This window comes from Cryptotermes secundus, unplaced genomic scaffold, assembly GCF_002891405.2.
Source record: "Cryptotermes secundus unplaced genomic scaffold, Csec_1.0 scaffold11, whole genome shotgun sequence".
In the NCBI taxonomy this organism is placed as follows: Eukaryota; Metazoa; Arthropoda; class Insecta; order Blattodea; family Kalotermitidae; genus Cryptotermes; species Cryptotermes secundus.
The window spans coordinates 1,304,448-1,324,629 of NW_019739208.1; the positions used below are offsets into that span (position 1 = coordinate 1,304,448).

General features: G+C 37.8%; 4 protein-coding genes across 5 annotated transcripts in view; 3 read left to right on the plus strand and 1 right to left on the minus strand.

The window, feature by feature from the left end:
• The window catches only part of LOC111871649, an 8,203-nt gene extending 5,704 nt beyond the window's left edge, over positions 1-2,499 (plus strand). The window contains exon 4 of the mRNA XM_023864887.2: positions 1,501-2,499. Coding sequence (XP_023720655.1) covers positions 1,501-1,751 — 251 coding nt within the window. The 3' untranslated portion in view covers positions 1,752-2,499. The remainder of the gene's footprint in view (positions 1-1,500) is intronic.
• Positions 1-20,182, minus strand: part of LOC111871647 (pseudouridine-metabolizing bifunctional protein C1861.05) — a 76,889-nt gene that overhangs the window by 31,634 nt on the left and 25,073 nt on the right. The window lies entirely within an intron of this gene.
• Positions 12,857-18,638, plus strand: LOC111871648. The gene is made up of 4 exons (XM_023864886.2): positions 12,857-13,075; positions 13,654-13,958; positions 15,139-15,294; positions 17,146-18,638. Exons 2-4 carry the CDS (start codon positions 13,685-13,687, stop codon positions 17,382-17,384), a joined length of 669 nt encoding a protein of 222 aa, XP_023720654.1. The 5' UTR covers positions 12,857-13,075; positions 13,654-13,684; the 3' UTR covers positions 17,385-18,638.
• Positions 19,610-20,182, plus strand: part of LOC117282881 — a gene marked incomplete in the record, with an annotated part of 9,731 nt that continues 9,158 nt past the window's right edge. The window contains 1 exon segment of the mRNA XM_033754324.1: positions 19,610-19,782. Coding sequence (XP_033610215.1) covers positions 19,746-19,782 — 37 coding nt within the window.

A 20,182-nucleotide genomic window follows, 5' to 3' on the forward strand; every position in this document is an offset into this window, starting at 1 on the left:
TTTTCGCATAAAACCCATGCTCCTCTTGCAGCCCGCGGTCGTATTCTTCCAGGACAGTCACGTCAGCAAGTAGAGAAAGTGAGAGTGGGCAGACACATCGAACTTTCCCACGATATCAGAGAAATTCAGGAATGAAATTGACGTTACATACGAGGTTGATGCATTTGTGCATGTCGTACTAAGCAAGGTATAAAAACAGTTGCTTTATGAGGAATTAGTTCGTACCATTGAATATTTGACGCAATAGACAAGGTGTCGCAGAAACCGATGTTGCTATAACCAAGTTTTACTGTATTTGTATGTGTATGCATTTGTAGTTTTCTTTAAACACTTAAATCCTGTGAAAATTTGGGTAGGACTAATCTTTTACTAACATGCAGTTATTATAAGTTAATATGAATTATCTTTCAACATCTTATTTGTTACATGTTCCATGCTGGGAAATGGCAACATAGCTTGTCTCTGTACATTTGTTTTGCAGCATAAAGGAAAGATATCTCAAAGTTTAGTTATGTAATATGTGGATAATGGGACATGAAGCTAATCCACGTAACTGCAGGAAAAGCAAAAAAGAGCAAAGTTATCCCTGTAACAGGCTGTGAAGGCCCATAGAGTTGTGAGATGTTGAGGCTCCCACAGTATCTAGACAATCGGCTCAAAGATGGCGGTAAGGTTGTCAGCCTTACACACCAGCCACGCTTTACTCCCCAGGAAAATTATTTAAATAATTCCTGGTACTCGTTTCTGTTAGAGGTTGAGTCAACCCCAAGGCCATAAGTGTGGCTGGAAGGATTAGGTCAATTGAAAAAAAATCCAATGACCTCATTGGGACTTGAACCCGCGACCTTCTGGCTTGTAGCATAGCCCCTCAACCAACTACCCCCACGTAACTGCAGCACTAAAGATAATTTTAGCATCTCGGTGATACCAGTCCGGTTCCTAGCCCAGGCATTGGCTGTCCTAACTGAGATATCTCAATCTCCAGACGAATATTTGGACAGTATCTTAAAATAGGCCACAACTGCTTCTGTCTAATAATGTTGAAAAGTGTAAGATACCGAAAAAATTGTGTTTCATTTTCCTCTGCAGTTTCTTTCTATGAAACTTTTTCACTCCAACAAATATTTGGCAAAGAGTGTTCACTTTTTGTCCAGTTTTAACCATAATTGGAATGATTCAGCAAATTTTATTAAAATTGACAAATACTGAATGTCACGAAAGTCTTATTGGTCAGGTTACTTATGAAAATCTGTTTGGCAGCTCGAGTTATTTCATATATAGAAAGATGGATGATCTGACTGATTGTGTGTGTGTGTGTGTGTGGGGGGGGGGGTTGATAGGTCCTCTGCAGCGTTGTGAATGGGCATAAAAAGGGACAGTCTGGGTGAAATGTAAAAGTTACAATAATATAAACCCTTGCTATAACTTAATATGTATTGTTTCAGCAGTAACACAGATTAAAGATGGCCTCTTAACTTGTTTTTCTTTTTCAACTTACAGCTGTGTCAGGAACAATTGCAGTCATTATTTTTGGTGCTTGTGGGGATGGTCGAGACTGGATGCCTAACTGGGAACACAATAACATATCCTGGTCTTATGGACTAGCTGTTTTTGGAGTTCTGTTTCTTTACATCAGTGGGATCTTGTACCTAGTAGAAGGGCGCGTTCACCATAAGAAGCGTCAAAGGGCACAGGAGACCACTCATTCAGCTTATCATATGGAACAAAGGAAGGCTCACACAACGATTTGAATGGTAGCTAGAATTTTGAGGAAGTGATTTTATGCTAGGGTTTGTCAACCTTGGTAGCGATATAGACCACACAATCTTTGAGGAATTTCCTAATTTCTACTTGTATACTGATGTTTTTAAGATACAGTCTTGAAAACAAAATAAGCATATATTTCAATTCAATCACTTTCACCAAACAAGCGTAACATGGGAGTACTGAAATATCTGTATATGATCATAATTATTATGTGCATTGACTGACTGCTTGAAATTTGAGAGTTCTAATGAATCACAAAATTTCTCATGTCTTTTATTTTAGTGTGGTTTTAGTAATTGTTTTGGGGTCCTCTTTAAATTATTAAGAACCTCAAAATAGCCATAAAGGTTTCTCATGTTTTTTTATCTTGCATGTTATGTTTTTGGTTGATTTTGAATCTTGTGTGACGCCAGTGGGTCGCTGGTTGAGACACACTTGATTTACATTGTATGAACATAAGCTGTGCAGTCCAGCTGCAGTGAATGTATGTGTATGTTGCCAGTTTGGGTTAAGATACATTCCTGTATTTCCTAGCTTCACTGATGTGAAACCCTGACAGTTATTGCATCTTCTGTTACAATTAACGGATGGATGGTACTGAAAATAGATACTAAGGCACATATATCACGTTGCATATTGAAAATTCATTGTACGAGGGTAATTCCAAAAGTAAGGTCTCCTATGTTTGAAAATATAAAATAAACATTTGTTTTCAATTTTGGATACATCAGTTGAATCTTGAACATGTACTCATTTCTCTACATAATCGCCATTTCGGTCGATGCATTTTTGTAGGCGCAGTGGCAGATTTTGTATGCCCATGTCATACCAGTTCACCTCCGTGCTGTTCAGGAAACTTCGAACCTCAGCTTTCACCTCATCGTCGTTGTTGAAGCGCTTTCCAGACAAATGTTCTTTCAACTTTGGAAAGAGATGGTAGTCACTGGGCGCCAAGTCCGGACTATATGGTGGATGGGTGATGATGTTCCATCCAAACTGTTGCAGTTGAGCGACGGTTTGTCGGGCAGCATGGGGGCGAGCGTTATCGTGGAAAATGCTTACGCCCTTGCTCAACATCCCTCTTCTCCGGTTCTGAATTGCCCGCCTGAGTTTTCTCAGTGTCTCACAATATCTCTCAGCGTTTATTGTGGTCCCAGTTTCCGTAAAGTCAACCAACAATNTCGTTTGTGGTTTTCCGTGAGCATTCGCGGGACCCATCTTGCGCACACCTTCTGATAATTCAACTTCTCTGTCTGAACCCGATAAATGGTGGTTCAGGAAACCTTGGGAACCGAAATGCAGAGATCATCGAGTGTGATGCGCCTATCCTGACGCATGACTCGCTCAATCTTCGCGACTGTCTCGTCAGAAATTGACGGTCTCCCAGTTCTTTTTTCGTCGTGTATTGCAGTACGACCAGATTCAAACTCCCTACACCACTTGCGGACGTTCTTTATGTCCATGCACGACTCGCCATACACTTCCACCAATTGACGATGAATTTCAATTGGTTTAGTCCCTTTTGCGTTCAAAAACCGAATAACTGCGCGAATCTCACACTTCGCGGTTTTAGTAACGGGAGCTCCATTTCTAATGGCAACCGTGCCAAGACTGAGCATCCTAGCTACGTGCGCGCATGCTTGGTGGTATTGGGGGGAGTGGGGGAAGCAACGAATGCAACAGGGTTGCCAACAGCTGCACGAAAAATTACCCAGTGCTTTGGAGACACTTTTGGAATCAGCTACGTACTTTAATCATTTATCTACAGTCAAATAATACAGTATACAGGGATGTTGAGCACATATCAGTAATTTTGTCTAGGTTAAGGCCTGTAAAATGCCAAAGATTCTTGCTGTGGTCTTGTGGCCTGTGACACTGATCAGCGTTTTGGAGGAACATACAGCATCTATCTTCAGGATAAAAGTGAGTCAATTAGAAAGTTTGGCTGGTTGTATGGAAGTGATGTCCACCTATCAGACTACATGGTGTCATAATCGAAAAGATCACGCAATATGAATCTTTACCACTATGAAAACCTCAATTTTATTTTAAATGCTGATGTCGCGCATTGTTAAACTGTATTCAAGGCTCAACAAGTCCGAGTACCAGGTAATCATAGTGCCTACCTTACTCAGGAATGTTCTTTCTTGCCTAAATAAAGGAACTTCTGTCTCCTAATATTTAGAGGCAACTTCTAGCTCTGAGTCAGGTTCATTGAGGTGCTGGGAATGATGTATGTTGCTTATCTTTGTAAATAGGAAATATAATTTAATATTCCTGAAGAGATGTATTTTATAATGTTACAGTGATTGGATTTTATCTTAAACTCCAGAGTAATAAGTGTTTTAATTATGGTAGCTTATTGTACTGTATTTATAGACTCCCCACCCGCTTGAGCATTCATGTTATTTTATCCACTTTTTGCACTGAAACTTTCTCTGCATATGCATCATTGAAATAATAAAAAGTCAAAGGCAGGAGGCATATTGTACCACCATACTATGTTAACTACATCACATATTACAAAATTGGAAGCACAGAATAGAATTTCAGTTCATGGACACAGATTTTATGGCAACCATTTCCTTACAGTATAGTAATCCATCCATCTGCGTGCCATTAGTATGTCACGCGACAAATAACTTCACGCCGTTTTGGATATAGCGAATTTATTCCACATTCACTCTTACAGTTACACAATTTGCAGTATCACAATTACTTCCACTGTCTCTTGTAAACCTTCAACCAGACAGCAGAAAACGCAACTCGCTTCCCTGTTGCATAATCACCGTGTTTACCGATTGCCTAGCAACAGTCGCTGCATGGACTTGCCTGTTGCGTGACGTCACAGCCTAGCGGGGAGGGGTTTTTGCCGAGCGTTGTGTAATGATGGAAGAGTGGGGGTATGTGACGTCACTCACGGAAACGCAGAGTTTACGTGATCCCTACTTCCTGTTGCGCCATCCACGTCACAGTATATGTTTTTGTGAAAATTACTTTCCTTTAGCAGTGATTTAAAATATGGGAGTGGAAAAAGTTTAGAGCTTAATGGCACTACAATAATGAGACTTGTATTGTAAATATTGATTTACACTTTGTAACTTAACTGGGGATATGGCAGCTTTTTCGCTCTCGCACTTTACAAAAGTTGAAGAAAGTAGTATACTGTCAACATTTATAAGTCTGACAGTCTGTCACAGCATCAGCAGTGTGAAAAACTTCACTTTTACACCCAACAGATTTTGGTGGTGGTATTTGATACTGACAGCCTCTAAACAAAATATGAATTTGGAAATATATTCATGTTCAGTTTCTGAAGAACTTTGATATTTGGGGAAATCTTAATAAAATTTGAGCTGATCCAAGGTGACCCTTTATTTGAAAGCCCTTCACACTCACTATTTATTGGATCAGAAATTTTCCAAAAGAAAAAATATTGTGGACTTATGAAGAGATAAATATAGTTTGTGTTCCTTGAAAATTATAATTGAAGAGAAAGGATTTCAGTTTCTGTTCTTTCTACTGGCAGTGAAATGCATCACGCCTCATTTACATTTCAGATTACTGTAAATAAAATGAACAGTGTAACATTTTAAACTCAGACTTCTGACAAAATTAAGCATGAAGATATAGATGTGTCCTCACACTGCTTTTAACTACTTACGTGTCAGTTCAGGTTACTGAGTAGAGCTGATCTTAGAAGAATTAGCCAAACACAGTCTGAAATGTCACCCTTTAATAAATTATCATTCTTGTATAGCACATTATGCAGAGTTTAGTGTATTGTTGACAGGCACTATTTTTGTGGCAAGAAAAGATTAGTGCCATTTTCAGAAAATCGTGTATTATTCAGAATCTCAGAGATCATATTATTCCCAGCTGTTCATTGTTCATAATATTAGTCAAAGGAGAGCATTTTGACCATTAATTTCATACTGTATTGTATAACGTATGCTTAGTGCTTTGTTTCAAGAAAGAGTAAGGTGGAAACCCCCGAGTTCTCACTTTACAGATAGTACCTTGCCATACACTACAGCTCTTAATTCTTGTTCATCTTATGCCTAGGATGAAATTTAGGAGTTTAATATTAACCCTTCCCCATGAGCAAAAATTTACCAACATTTCTAAATTCTGAAGAAAGCAGTCTTCTGGGATGTGGCACCATGTAGATGTGGTGTTAACCGACGTTTCAGAGGAACGTATCGCCTCCATCTTCAGGGTAGAAGGAAAAATAAGAAATCCGCAAGCGAAGAGACCGTGAGAACTGGTACAAGCAGACTGAAGATGGAGGCGATATGTTCCTCCGAAACGTCAGTTAACACCACATCTACACGGTGCCACATCCCAGAAGACTGCTTTCTTCATAGTCACCGCCGTGAAACCTTCAAATCTTACATTTCTAAATTCTGTTCATTTTTCTTTATCCAAATATTCACACTATTTTTCTTTTCACTCGTATGAGTCCAGTACATTAAAAGAGTTACCCCTGCAGCCTAGGTTCACTCACAGGAACTATAAAGCAATGCAAGTAAACGCGAGATTGCAAATATATCATGTTTAATGTGAGGAGCAAGAAGGTGTATGCAGATTATTCAGATATGACATGCAAGGTGAAGTCTCAAGCACAGAGTATATTGTGTAAGATACAGGAAGGGTTATATTTAAAGTATCTTTAGATTGATGTATTCCTATGCAGTTTTAAATAACTCATGTTTCTGTTTGGATTACATCAGTATTGCCGCTGGTGTTTACTGTTTTCTCATTTCTGAAATTAACCTTTTATTCAAATTGTTTATTTTATTTTATTTTATAAATTTCACTTCATAAATTTGTTTGCATGTCACAAGTTATCTTAACAGAATACCAGTCATTTTTTATGTAATTCTGAGTTATATATATATATATNAATGTGTATTGTATATAATGCTAAACCTATTAGGTTTAAAAAAATATTGACAAATGAGGAAGAATGATTTTGAATGACACTGTTGTCCCAATTTTTCACCATTTAATAATCTCAGTAACTTCCTAGTCTAATGTACGTAATCTCATTTTTAATTTTATTTTCTTCTACATTCAAAATATTAAATATATTCGTCTTGTATGGTTTATGATGTGCAGTTCTGTAAACTGTCAACCTTGACAACTCTATATTCTTCTACATTCAGTTATTATGTATTAATGTTTTGTCAGACTTTGTTCAGTGACTGCTAAATTTGGGGTTCTCATAGCAGTGACTATGACAAGCATCCTCTTCTGAATGCCATGTAGTTCAGCAGAAGTCCACTGAGGTTTTTAGAGGCAGTACTTTCCTTGAAAACATCAATGGACTTTACCAGACTAGCTCATGCTGCATCCCATAAAACAGTATCTTATGTTCAGAGAGTTCAATTTTCAAGCATGACCTCTGGGGGAAGAGTCTTGTCAAGATGGACCAACCCAGAACCCTTAAAGTTCACTTCACAGCAGCACTATCTAAGAACACTCACTATATATCCTTTTGGAATACTCTGTGCAAAGAGAACCCTGGAAAAGTGAAAATAGAATTATATGGCAGGAGCACTTACCAGATCCTTGTTCTTTCTGGTATGTACTCTTTTTCCCAATTTTAGTTGTATATATTTCATTATGACTTGATTTATGCCTATATGTAGACTTATATTTTATGTACAAAGACACAAATGGCTTAGTAAATTATAAGCTAATATGGTTTGGAAGGGGATCTTTAATTTTTCATTATTATGGAATGATACTAGTGTCTTTGTACATAAATTTCATCTGTCATTCCATTCAAGGAGTGAAGGGGTGCATTGATTTTTGTCTGTGCCTCAAGTTGTTAATGAATAATATATAGATTATAATATTACTAAGTGTGATTAGTGTGAAGCAAAAATGAAAATTGCTAAAAGTGATGTCAATTAGATATATGTCTAAATGAATTGACATTCCAGCGGTTCCGTCCAGAAGAGCCAATTTTGCATCACCAAAAGCTTATGGGAGTCGTATTATGATATTAAAGTATCAATATATTTTTATAGTGTGATGTCTTACCAGAATTACACATTTTATATTTGTATACAAATAACACTGTAGTGTAACATTTTAATAATTACATAAAACTTTTCTGATTAATAAGTTGTCTTAATATATGCACAATGCATAGAGAGTCTGTTGGATTAAGGGTACATTGTTACTTCAGCACATACAAATATGCCCCATCCATTAAAAATTGCTCTTTAAGTAGTAATTATTACAACATTTATTTAGGATTGTTATAACAAAACATAATCTTCAAAAAATTGTTCTAAAGGAATAATGACAACTGGTAATTTGTGATATTATCTGGTTCATAGTCCTAGTAGAGAGTAAAAAAGAGAAAAAAGTAAAGCTATCCCTGTACCAGGCCATGAAGGCCCATAGGGTTGTGAGACATTGAGGGTCCCACACTATCTAGACAATTGGCTCAAAGATGGCGGTAAGGTTGTCAGCCTTACGTACCAGCCGTGCTTTACTCCCCAGGAAAATTAATTAATTCCTGGTACTCATTTCTGTTAGAGGCTGAGTAAACTCCAGGGTCTAGTGCGGCTGGAAGGATTGAGTCAACTGAAAAAATCCAGTGAAATATATGACTAATGAAAACTGAATTTCTGTAAAGTATTGACTTGTATAACTATTGTGACTGTGTTCAAACTGATGAAATATGTACTATTATTGTAGTACCATAACCTGTTGTTTCTTAATGTAAAAGTATTGACTTCTGTTTTTAACTTTTCTGGTTATGTAGCCCTTAATACATGGGAGGACATTATCTGACAGTACGCATAATAAATCAATGGGAGATTTCTCAATAAAAATGTAGCTGTGCTTGGTTACCATGTTTGGATATTTAAATTTTGCTTATCAAAGAGGCATTTCATTGCAACCATGCCAATTACATACACATAGGTGGTAAAATTCATGCATTATGTTTTCATCAATATTAAGTGTTTGCAGTTTGAACAGAAGTCAGCTTATTTTATAATTCTCAAAATCAAAACCCTCTTCAAAGGTGGATTACAGCTGACATTTTACCAATGAGCTTCGAGTGCACTCAGTGTTTTGTTTATTTGAGTACAGTATTGCATTTCCATATATGTATATATGGACAAGTAAACAGGGATTATAAGAAACATAAGCACATGTTTCATGGATGATGCTGCAATATTCATAGTATTACAACTCATTTTTATAATTTCTAATGTATATTTTATAATAATTTGCTGATTTTGAAAAATATAAACATAAAAAAAATCTGTAGAAAGTGCCGTTTGTTTTCTGTACTTTTCTCATTTGACTGAATCAATTCTACTCATTCACAATCATTGTTGATAATTTCTCAGCTTTTTTGCAAATAAATTAAACATGTGCATACATCATTCATATATACTTAGTACATTACTACATATACTAATATGCAATTCATACAACATAGCAGCAATAGATCAACCACTAGTACAAGTGGCAGACCAAAGGGATTACTGGGCATGTAAAATTCTGTTCCACTGAAAATTTTTAATTCATTATTTACTATGTGCATAAACAGAATATTAATGTAAATGTAAATGTGAGTGTGAAAAGAATTTATGTTTGTGTATGCAGGAATCTGTTGTCTTAAGTTATGATACACAGTCTAAAAGTTTCCAATCCCTGCCCTGTTTCAAGTATGTGAACAGACTGGCCAAATGTAATAGGCAATAATTGGAGTTGCAGAGACACCTTGGAGGTTTCTTTTTGTTAACTGTAGCATCAAAGCTGGAGGACATGATTTCACAATTTAGAATTTTTCAGTTCTACTGAGAAATCACTTATTTTCAGTAATAACATTGCTATGAGACAATGGATTTATGAAGGGCTGTGCTTTCTTTGAGGAGAACTTGTGAAATTGTTGCAATACTATTTTAAATGTTGGAGGAAATTCTACTGCACTAAATTACTACAGGTTACACATATTAAACTTTGACACTTCTATCAGAGATACTGTGAGTAAGAAAAGTTCAGAGAGTGAAACATTAATATATATGTACTATGCACCATAATGTTGTATCATTATTCTTGGTGTTTAAATGTTTTGATTAAATATTGTTAAAAATCAGTACTAAGTTTATTTTACTACCCCTGTTGTTACCGTTTGTTAAATTTAAGGTTTTGAGCTGAGAATCTGAATTATAAGTGATAATGTCTACTGGAATATTATTTGGTTTGTGCATATTATCTGCTTCCATTGAAAATATACAGGGTTTCCAGAGGAAAGCTCTCCAGAATAAAAAACTTATATCTCAGAAACTAATTATCATACACGTATCCAGTTTATATCAGAAAGGGAAACTCTGAAAGTTCTTGTTCATGTTTGGCTTATGCACATGCACCAGCTCAGTAATGACATCGACACCGCTGGAACAGGTTAAATGCGTGCTGTGGCTAACAGATTCTCAATTTCTTATGGATGTCCAGTGTCATTTTAGAATGGAATTTGGACATCAACCTGCTATATGGAAACGCATTCAGTTCTGGGACAACAAACTGAGGACTACAGGTAGTCTGTTGTGTGTAAAACCTCCTGGAAAGCGATGGGCCTCTGTAGAAAATGTTAGTTGCATTACACCAAGAGGCATTCACAGCAGTGGTTATGGATATCTTTGGGGATATGACACCATGTAGTCATCTAATATTTTGAAGGAACATATTGCCACCATCTTCAGGGTCGAAGAATAAGCCAAGCAGATATTGATAGCCTTTCAACAGACTATACAGCAGTATATTACAGAATACAGATCTCTGTATCTCTCAGACATTGGTTCATTCCAAAAACATTTTCCCTTTGCCATGCCTGACTCCACAACTGTTCTATCATTTCAACTGCTTTTGCAAAATGCTGCTTTCTTCACAAAAGGTAAAGTCCTGTGCTCAATTACGCACTATGCCACAAAGGCGTATGTGGGGAGTGGCTGCTAGTTGGGAGTGGTCAGCTTCACGCCCTGGTCTCTTTACACCTGGGAAAGAGCCTCCACCCTCCATACCCATTGTATAAGAGGCTGGGTGAGCCCTCTAAGATTAAAGATGTTACTCAATGATCTGTTTACAGTATTATATTTAAGCATCCTGTTGCACTCTATACGATGTATGATATGAACTCCGTCTTAAGTGCAACAATTTTATTATAGGTCTTTCGTCTTGCTTTTATCTACACTACATGTTTCGGCCGCAAATGGCCATCATCAGGTATATATACCCCCGTAGCTGTTACACTGCACTTACAAGGGAATGGTCCGATCCGACATGTCGAAACCTGCCATGATTTTTTTTTTCACTGCAAGAGTACACACAACAGAATCCACTGTCAAAATTTTAGCTGCTAATACGCACTGCAAGTAGTTTTTAAAAATTGCCGAACTTACTCATTTTTTGTGTACGCGGAACCGCTTGTACCAGAGGTTTGTACAACCCCAGCCTAGGCTGTGAGTCAGACGTCTTGCGTGTTGCGTACTGCGCTGCTCTGCTAGGGGTGGACATTTCACCAATGGTCTGACAGGCTATAATATTGACCATGTTCAGCAATTTTTAAAAAATACTTGCAGTGCTGATTAGCAGCTAAAATTTTGACAGTGGATTTTGTTGAGTTTACTCTTGCAGTGAAAAAAAAAATCAGGGCAGGTTTCGACATGTTGGATCGGACCATTCCCTTGTTAGTTTAAAATTTAAAAACACGGTCTCCTCAATTGTTCCCTTCGTCGTTGCTAATAGAATCTACTTCGCTGATATCTGTCTGATTTGTACATTATCTTTGTTACCTACACACACGTCAATTTTGACTTTTCTGAACTGGCACTTTTAAAACTTCAGTTCCAATTTTTAAAATGCCTTTAAAATTTATTCTAAATTTTAAATTTTAAAATTCTCAGGGTTACTCGCCCTATGTCATAGTGCTGCAGCGGCTACTTCTTGTTTTCAGCACTGTACAGGTGTACTGTGTAGGCTCCCTGTGTGCGTGCCGCTGCTTATCTTTACTACGTCTGGTTACTATCATTCACCATAAATTAAACAATTTTTTTTGTCATAAAAAGACAACAGAAGAATGAGTTATGGCTAGAATTCTCCATATATTTCACAGCGAACAAAGACTGCATCAAAGCATACCCATAACGCTGGCAAGCAGTAAACACTGGCGGTGCACGGATTCCACCATTATTTACGCATGCCGCAAACGGCAATGGAGGGGCATGCTGTGTAATAATGCTTGTCCAATATGTAACGCGACAACATGTAAGGAAAGTGAAGAAGTCGCGGACATACTATTCAAATCACAGAATGTTTACACTTCCTATCTTTCCTTTGCATATTTCTGTGTGTTTGTTTATAATTTTGAATGTTGTATTAGCGGGTTGCGGTGTGGAAAGATGTAGGGTACATGAAGGCATTGCCCGACATCTGAAACGGAGCAAAAACGCAAAGAAATCACAAAACGTGGCTTCGATAATCCTTCCATCAATGAGGTCAAGCGCTATGAGTAAATTTAAGGGCACAAACTGTTTATGGGGGCCAAACGTCGTCGTCGGGTGGTTAGCATTTCTGCTTCAAATTCCTACTCGGTCCCGGATTCAAATTTCGGCCTGCAAACCAGGTTTTCCTCAGCTCCTTTGGGGCAAATCCTAAATAATACTCCAAATTAACCCATGACAGCAACTTTCCACATCTTTTCAAACTCGGTCATAATATATATATATATAACTCGCTGTCGGGAGGGAGATGCAATTAACATTTAGTTTCTTGCCACTTCTGTCGAAGGGACTGAAGTAAACAACATACCTATGCTTCCACGAACCTTCGTATTTCTGAGTACTGCAGTAGAGTCTGGCTCGAGAAATTTATATTTGCATCTGCATTACTTTTTATTGTAATGGTACGAGCGTTAAACTGTTTTTTAGGTCAGTACCAGTGTAACTCGATGGCATTCATGTATTATTCAACACAGTCATGACAGTCACATTAGGGTATGTGAGTCACAGAAAAACAGTCTTGTTCTTCCCTGGTCATGCGTCTAATTATGTGAAACTGCCAAGGACAAGAAGGTGTTTTTTTAAACTTCATTCCCAATTGTGTTGACGTTCCCATTCCCACACATTCTCACTTCTTTCAGCCTTGCTTGGTGACATGAACGGAAATCTAGGGGAATCGTAACGTACGTTGTTGGTGACAGTGAACGGTCTAAACAATTCGTAAAGGGAACCGACATGTGTTTCGTGTGGTGAGGTTTTGGGCGTTGACGCGAAAGGTAAACAATACGGAATCAAATGTGTGGGAGTTATTTATGTATTTAACTTTTGACGACTTAGCCCTTAGTTAAGAGTACTTTATTTGAACAATAGCGTGTTTCGTAACGTGAAATAAAGAACAGCACCATCTTTGTTTATGATCCATTTGCAATACGAATTTACAGTGAAAATTTATACTCAGTAACAAGTATACCACATTTTCAAATAAAATTTTACGCAGTTAAGTGCAACAAGTTACTACGCATGCACTTAATTACCAGTGTCATCAACTCAGTAGCACTTCCCTTTGTTTTATCACCAGTTTTCTGGGTTATCGGAACTCCTAATTGTAACTTTAACTAACAGTGCAGGATGTTGCCTGAAAGTGCTAGTAAAGTGTACGTCTTCAAGACGGCTGATGAACAAAGAAATCCCGAAGGAATTTTGTTAGGATCGGAAGTTTAAAGTTTTATTATGGGTTTTTTTACTATAAAATGTTATGTTACCTAGAGTTATTCTTTTACATTGAAGATGGTGAGAGGAAATAAATTACATATGCGCGAAATTTACGTTTTGTTAATATTTGTCTTGCCTATAGTAAAAACCAACATCAAGTGAGGGTAGTCAAGATGAAGAAACGCAGCCTGGCCGGCAACTTTGCAGTTGGCACGTTTGTCTTGACGCTTGTATGCATATTTGTGGCATTCTGTGCACCTGCATGGCTTGTGAGTGACCCTCGCATCACAGGAGCCAACCTTGATCGTCTTGGCTTATGGTCGCATTGTTTTCGCTCCCTACCAGATCCTCAGGACAGTTATCAGAGGAGGTTCTTTGTGGGATGTAGATGGGTCTATGATCCATTCACCACGGGTTATGATGAAATCAGAGGCTTCCTCTTGCCACGTAAGTTAAGATTCAAAAGTTGCACATAAGTGTGGTGGTATTTCAATATAGAAATTATGTAGATGGACTTTTCATAAGAAGAAAGCAGTCTTCTGGGATTTGGCACCGTGTATATGTGGTGTTAACCGACGTTTCGGAGGAACGTANATCCTGGTCCATACTAATGGTCCTCTTGCCTGTGTAACTACAGGTTTTATTATAATCTGAGGTAGCTACAAAACCTGTTGACAATTATCCAGAATAATTATAGTCTTCTGGGATTAAGTTAAAAGCATACTGTGCCAGAGGAACATAATGCCTCCTTGAGCATGAAGCAGGCTGTGCCACTTGGTTCTGCAGGTTTCTAGTTTAGTGTACACTCCAAGCATGAAGATGGAGACAGTAAGTTCCTCTAAGGAGGACCGTCTCAGGACTACATGGCATTACAACGCACAAGACCATATTCTTCTCAGTGACTGCCATGAAAACCTCAAAGTCAATATTTATTCAGAGTTATTACTGTTATTTATGATGCAGCACTTGAAACAGTACTGTTACACAGCGGACATAATAAATACAATTTCTGTTATCGTTTAATAGGTTTATCCAGTGAGGCACGAAAAATATTAAAGTTAAATTTTTAAGCAAAATTAGGAATTTCTCCAATAACATTTTTAAGGCCGCACTATAGCTGAAGCGGTTAGTCACTGGCTTCCCACTGTGGCAGCCCGGGTTCGAGCCCAGGTCTGGTCAAGTGGGATTTGTGGTGGACAAAGTGGCACTGGGGCAGGTTTTCTCTGAGTACTTTGGTTTCCCTTGCCAATCTTCATTCCACCAAATTCCCCATCATCATAATCACCCGGGGAAGGTACAATAGGCCAATCAGTGGCTGCTGTGCTGAGTTGACACAGCTGGACTCCATGAAAAATAACATTTTTATCTGCCCTTCACCCAAAGAAGTCATGTCTGTGAGTGCAATACAGACAGTGTCAGGGCAGTCTCCCTTGATGACAGGTCAAATTACTGTCTAGTTAAAAGTGCATGGGGTGTGATAATATCAGTTGTGTGTGGTCCAGTTTTGAATGACAAACCCATACGAGATATGCACACAAGACTGAAGTATGTTAAGTTTCAGCAGGTAAAAGAATAATGTACTGTATCAATATTACTCTGTCACTAATTATCTCAATTTCTTTTACAGCGTTCATGATAGCGACACAGTTTTTCTTCACACTGTGCTTCATCTGTGTCCTGATCTCACTGATCCTTGTCCTGATTTTCTTCCTCTGTTGTGGACCAGAACAGAAACATTTTGTGCTTATCTGCACGATCATCAGTGGCTTGCTTCTGACAGCTGGTGAGTGATTGTAATACTGATATATTGGGTTTCTGGACTTTATCCATCGTTTATCCATCCATACATATATCAGTGTGTTATACACCATCGTCAGAATCCTATAGTAACTAAGTGATTGTAATGTTTCATGCTAAAAGTTGACAAGACTCAGCTTTCAGATTTCTTCAAGGAAAGTCGTCAAACTCATGTAAGACTGATATAGAATGCTTCAGGCAGTGCACACATACCTCTCTTGTGTACTAGATAATTATCACACTATATGGAGCTAACCAGACGGGCGGCCGCGCCATACCTCAAGCGGTTAGTCACTGGCTTCCCACCGGTTTAATCCTGGGTCTGGTCAAGTGGGATTTGTGGTGGACAAAGTGGCACTGGGGCAGGTTTTCTCTGAGTAGTTCAGTTTCCCCTGCCAATCTTCATTCCACCAAATTCTCCATCATAATCACCTGGGGCAGGCTACACTAGGCCAATCAGTGACTGCTGTGCCAAGTGGACCCAGTTGGACCCAACCCCCCACTAAGCTAATTAAAAAAAATTAACCAGATGGGCTGTTGTAGGGGTAAAACTTTTAGACTTGGATTTTTAGGTGGTGGAATTGAGTCTTTACTGGAACACTGACTATCCTGGCCAAATTCTGTGTGGATTTTCTCTGTCTCTCCAGGGAACTGCCGGAATATACACAAGTTAGGCCACAATTAGTGTCTTCCAAATCTGTTCAGTTCATTAGTCATACTGCCACTCAGCACTATGCTCTAGGCATTGACAGCATCATGAAATAAGTCACAAAAAGTAAGAAAGCATGCAGACGTGTATAAAATTTGGTATAGAGGGGCAGGATGAATGCATATCATTGTTTCCACATGATCTAGTGCATGTGCTGTTTTTATATTTTGATGTTTTTAGATGATATTTAATTAAAGACTGTATGATACAGTGCACAAAGCTATATGTAAAACTTCCACTCAGTAGTCATACCCAGCAGTGGGCAAATTATTCATCGTGTATCGCCTTGCCCTTTAACTATATTAATATAGAGTTTCACAAAAACTAGCTCAAATATGTTGAGAAGGTGTACACATCTACTTCCATAGAGAACATATTTGTGATTTAATTAAAAATGCAAAGAATGGAGAGAATACTACAGAGTCCTTTTGCAGTGTCATTAATTTTCTGGCAGTTGATATCCACTTTTTTTTTCCCAAGGTTTGTGAAACTGATGGAGATGAGTCATTATGAATGGGCATAATGACTGTTACTACAATTTTAATGAATTAATCTGGAAGAAACTCGAATATTAAAAACCATAAACCATGGAACTGGTCATCATTCATTTCATTTTCAAACTTTATGTGAATGGAAAACGGAAGAGAGAGGAAGTGACAGGAGCTTCATAACTTGCATGCTTCTCCAAGTATAGTTAGAATGATCAAGTCAAGGAGGATGAGATGGCCAGGGCATGTAGCACGAATGGGGGAGAGGAGAAATGCATATAGGATATAGGTGGGAAAGCTGGAAGGAAGGAGACCACTGGAAAGACCAAGGTGTAGGTGGGTGATCAATATTAAAATGGATGTCAGAGAGATAGGATGGATGGATTAGATTGATCTGGCTCATGATAGGGACCGCTGGAGGGCTTGTGAACATGGCAGTGAACCTTTGGGTTCCATAAAATGCTGGGAAATTCTTGAGTTGGCTGCAGAATTGGCGGCTCCTCCAGAAGGGCTCAGCTCCATGAGTGAGTGAAAAACTGTTAAATGTTTCTTCTTTTATTACTCTCAAGATTAATGGAGTGTGTGTGAAATGTGAATTCTTAAGAAAGTTTATCACACTTATGTCTTCTATTGTTTGCAGGTCTCACTGGTGGTATTGCTGTAATAGTGTTTGCCTGTCTTGGAAACACTGATGGGTGGATGCCAGGTCATGCAAATAATTTCTTTGGCTGGGCCTTTGGGCTGGGTGTGGCAGGAGTTGCGATGGCGTTCATATCTGGAACGCTGTTCCTTGTCGAAGCAAGAATTCAACGAAAGAAGAGAGAGTATCTCAAAGAATCTCAAACAAGATTTGACATGGAGCAGGAATCAAAAGCATAGGGACATATCATATGGCAAGAGGAAATTGAATCTTATGTTATTTATGTGTGTCCACATTGGTTATGTCCGTCCAGCAGAATGAGATTTTTATGCACAAAACATGTGCAATTGAAGTGTGGTTGAATGAATACAGATTATTTGTATAAGCTTTGCGTTTATGTTTATAAAACAGTATTTTGACACAGTATTTTCCTTTCAGAGACTCTCTGTGGTCTGTCACAATATCCTGCATAAATTTTGGTTAATATCAGTAAGGTCAGTTTAATGAACAGCAAGCTGCAACAGCAAAACATGAAGATGAATTATGTATTGCACCTTTGGTGAACAGGATCTCTGTAGAGATGGGGTCACATGAAATGAAAACACTTATGAAATATGCAGCTCATCTACCAGGAATAACCATGCTGTTAAAATACCTCTAAACCCATCACTACTGCTACTACAAGCAAGGCTAACTTCACTGACAAGCGGCGGTCGGTCAGTCGGTATAGTTCGCTTGCAGACTAAAGCCACAGAGTTTTTTTGTTTGTGCTGCTAGCAAGGCTTATACATATAATGCATCACTGATAAGCAGCAGTTATTAATTTAAGTTGCACAATTTACTGAGTTTATTTAATAACTGTTGTTACATGTCTAATTAAAGTATATTTGTATCATATAAGTATGAACATATTTTTATAAGAAAGTGATTATTGATTAGTAACACATTATCTTTTAATTTTTTTAGTGTCTTTTTCTGATCTTAAATATCCTCAGTAATTGATATTTAGTGCATTTTTTAACATTTAATATTATATTGTGCCTAAGGGACCAGTGATGTATCTTCAGAATTCAAAATTCAGATTCTCAGGAAAGATATTTCCATGTTGTTGTTTGAAGCATAGCTTTTATATTGATAGCATCAGCTCAGTAATAATTTTATTTTATATTGGAATGTACAGTAATTCTCTATTAAGTCAGATTATTTTTTTCTACTGTGTATTATTTCTAAGCATTCCCTGACTGAAGGATTGCCAAGCTGCAAGATGTAAGATAATAGAAGAATTGGCTCAGGGCATACATACTGCTGTTGAGTTGAAACTTGCATATATTCCTGTACTTGAAGTTTGTTTTGTAATTGATAGCTGTTACTGTTTCATTTACATTAACATTTGTGTTCTTTGTCATTCATCTCTGATTATATCTCATAATTGATAATCATTTTATATGTATATATTTCATTTTTAAAATAAATAATTTAAATCATTATCTAAACCCACTGGAATTATGATTTCTGTGTTCTTAGTTGGAATTAATTGTGTGATACAGCACCTATCTTTAGCAGGTGAAACATTGATTAAGAATTCAGATGTCATTGAATACGAAGCATAATCACTGTTAATGTGAAAGCTTCTTTGGACCAAATCCTGTGCCAGTCCAGTCCATTTCACATCACAATACTCTGGCTTTCCAAGATCCATTTTAATCTGCTTATGTCTCCAAGGTGGTGTGACAATTCTAGAAAATCTTAAAATATCAACGATAAAGTAGACATCGTTTGCAGAGATGCCACAAACAATGGAAGGAGCATGTTTCATATTAACTGAAACGGTAGACCTGGGGCCTAATTCCGGAAATGACACTGTTAATATTCTAGCCCTTGTAACTGAAAGTTTAACAAGCGCTACAGAAAGCAAGGCCTTTCAAGTTAACTGTGTTAAGCCAGCCTTGTTTTGTAGGATGCTTTTGAAGGGGTACAGAGGATAGGTCGAAATTCATTGCGGAGTTTGGACGATTTTGACGTCGGCCACGTCTACATCCAAAGATAGCCTGGCGTATCAGTTTAATAGGGGACTTACTGGATTGGTCCAATTCTGGAAAAAGTGATGGAGAAAATTCAATCAACGCTGCTTGATTAGCAGCACAGGTGCTTCGTGCAAGACGCACACCTTTACCAAGTTCCAATGGTGCCATTGGTTTCGTATACTTTACCAAGGTTGGATAAGTCGGGCATTTTTCAAATTACGAATGTCGCCAACTGTTGGTTGTTTGCACTAGTATTTGTGTGCATGTAGCTCATGTATTTATTATGCACTATATGCTATGAGCATCGTCTTGAATTACAAAACAAACAGAATATGACATTCTGATGTGTTATATAACAGTGAAAATAAAATTCTAACTGTATGTATTGAGGCGTGGTTCCACCAACCTTTCCCCCCAGCTCGCACCACGGATCACACATTGCTGACTGCTGCCAATTGCGTGACAAACAAAATGGTGGTCATGTTGTAACCTATGTTGATGTTTTCAAACTTTTTATACGGCTGTGTGGACATATAAAAGGGAAAGAATATTAAGTGTTAATATCGACGTTGTACAATGTCTACCAACGCAAAAGATTATCCGAAGGCAACTAGTAAGAAATAGCTTATCTTTGATATCTTGACTGTAAACAAAGGTTTAACTGTATGCAATAGGTGCACAGAAGTGTTCATTCCGTTCGTCATTAAATTGTGAAACAGAAATTAAATCAGTATTGATGATCCTTTACTGTAACTGAAGGGTTTTCAATGTGATATCTATGTAATTATATCGCAATAGAAGCACATACCTAATTTTCTTATACTGTGAAAGTTATGTTTAAGGGCAAGAACACGCCCAAAACGTGAATACTGTGGAACGTCTTTAAAAGCTATTCTCCGAACGCATATAAAATTAAATGGGTGTTTGGAGGTAGACAGCTGTTTCAAATGAATCTGTAAAAATGCCGATTACGGTGTCAAGCTATACGGGCCACACCCGAAACCACACCCAGT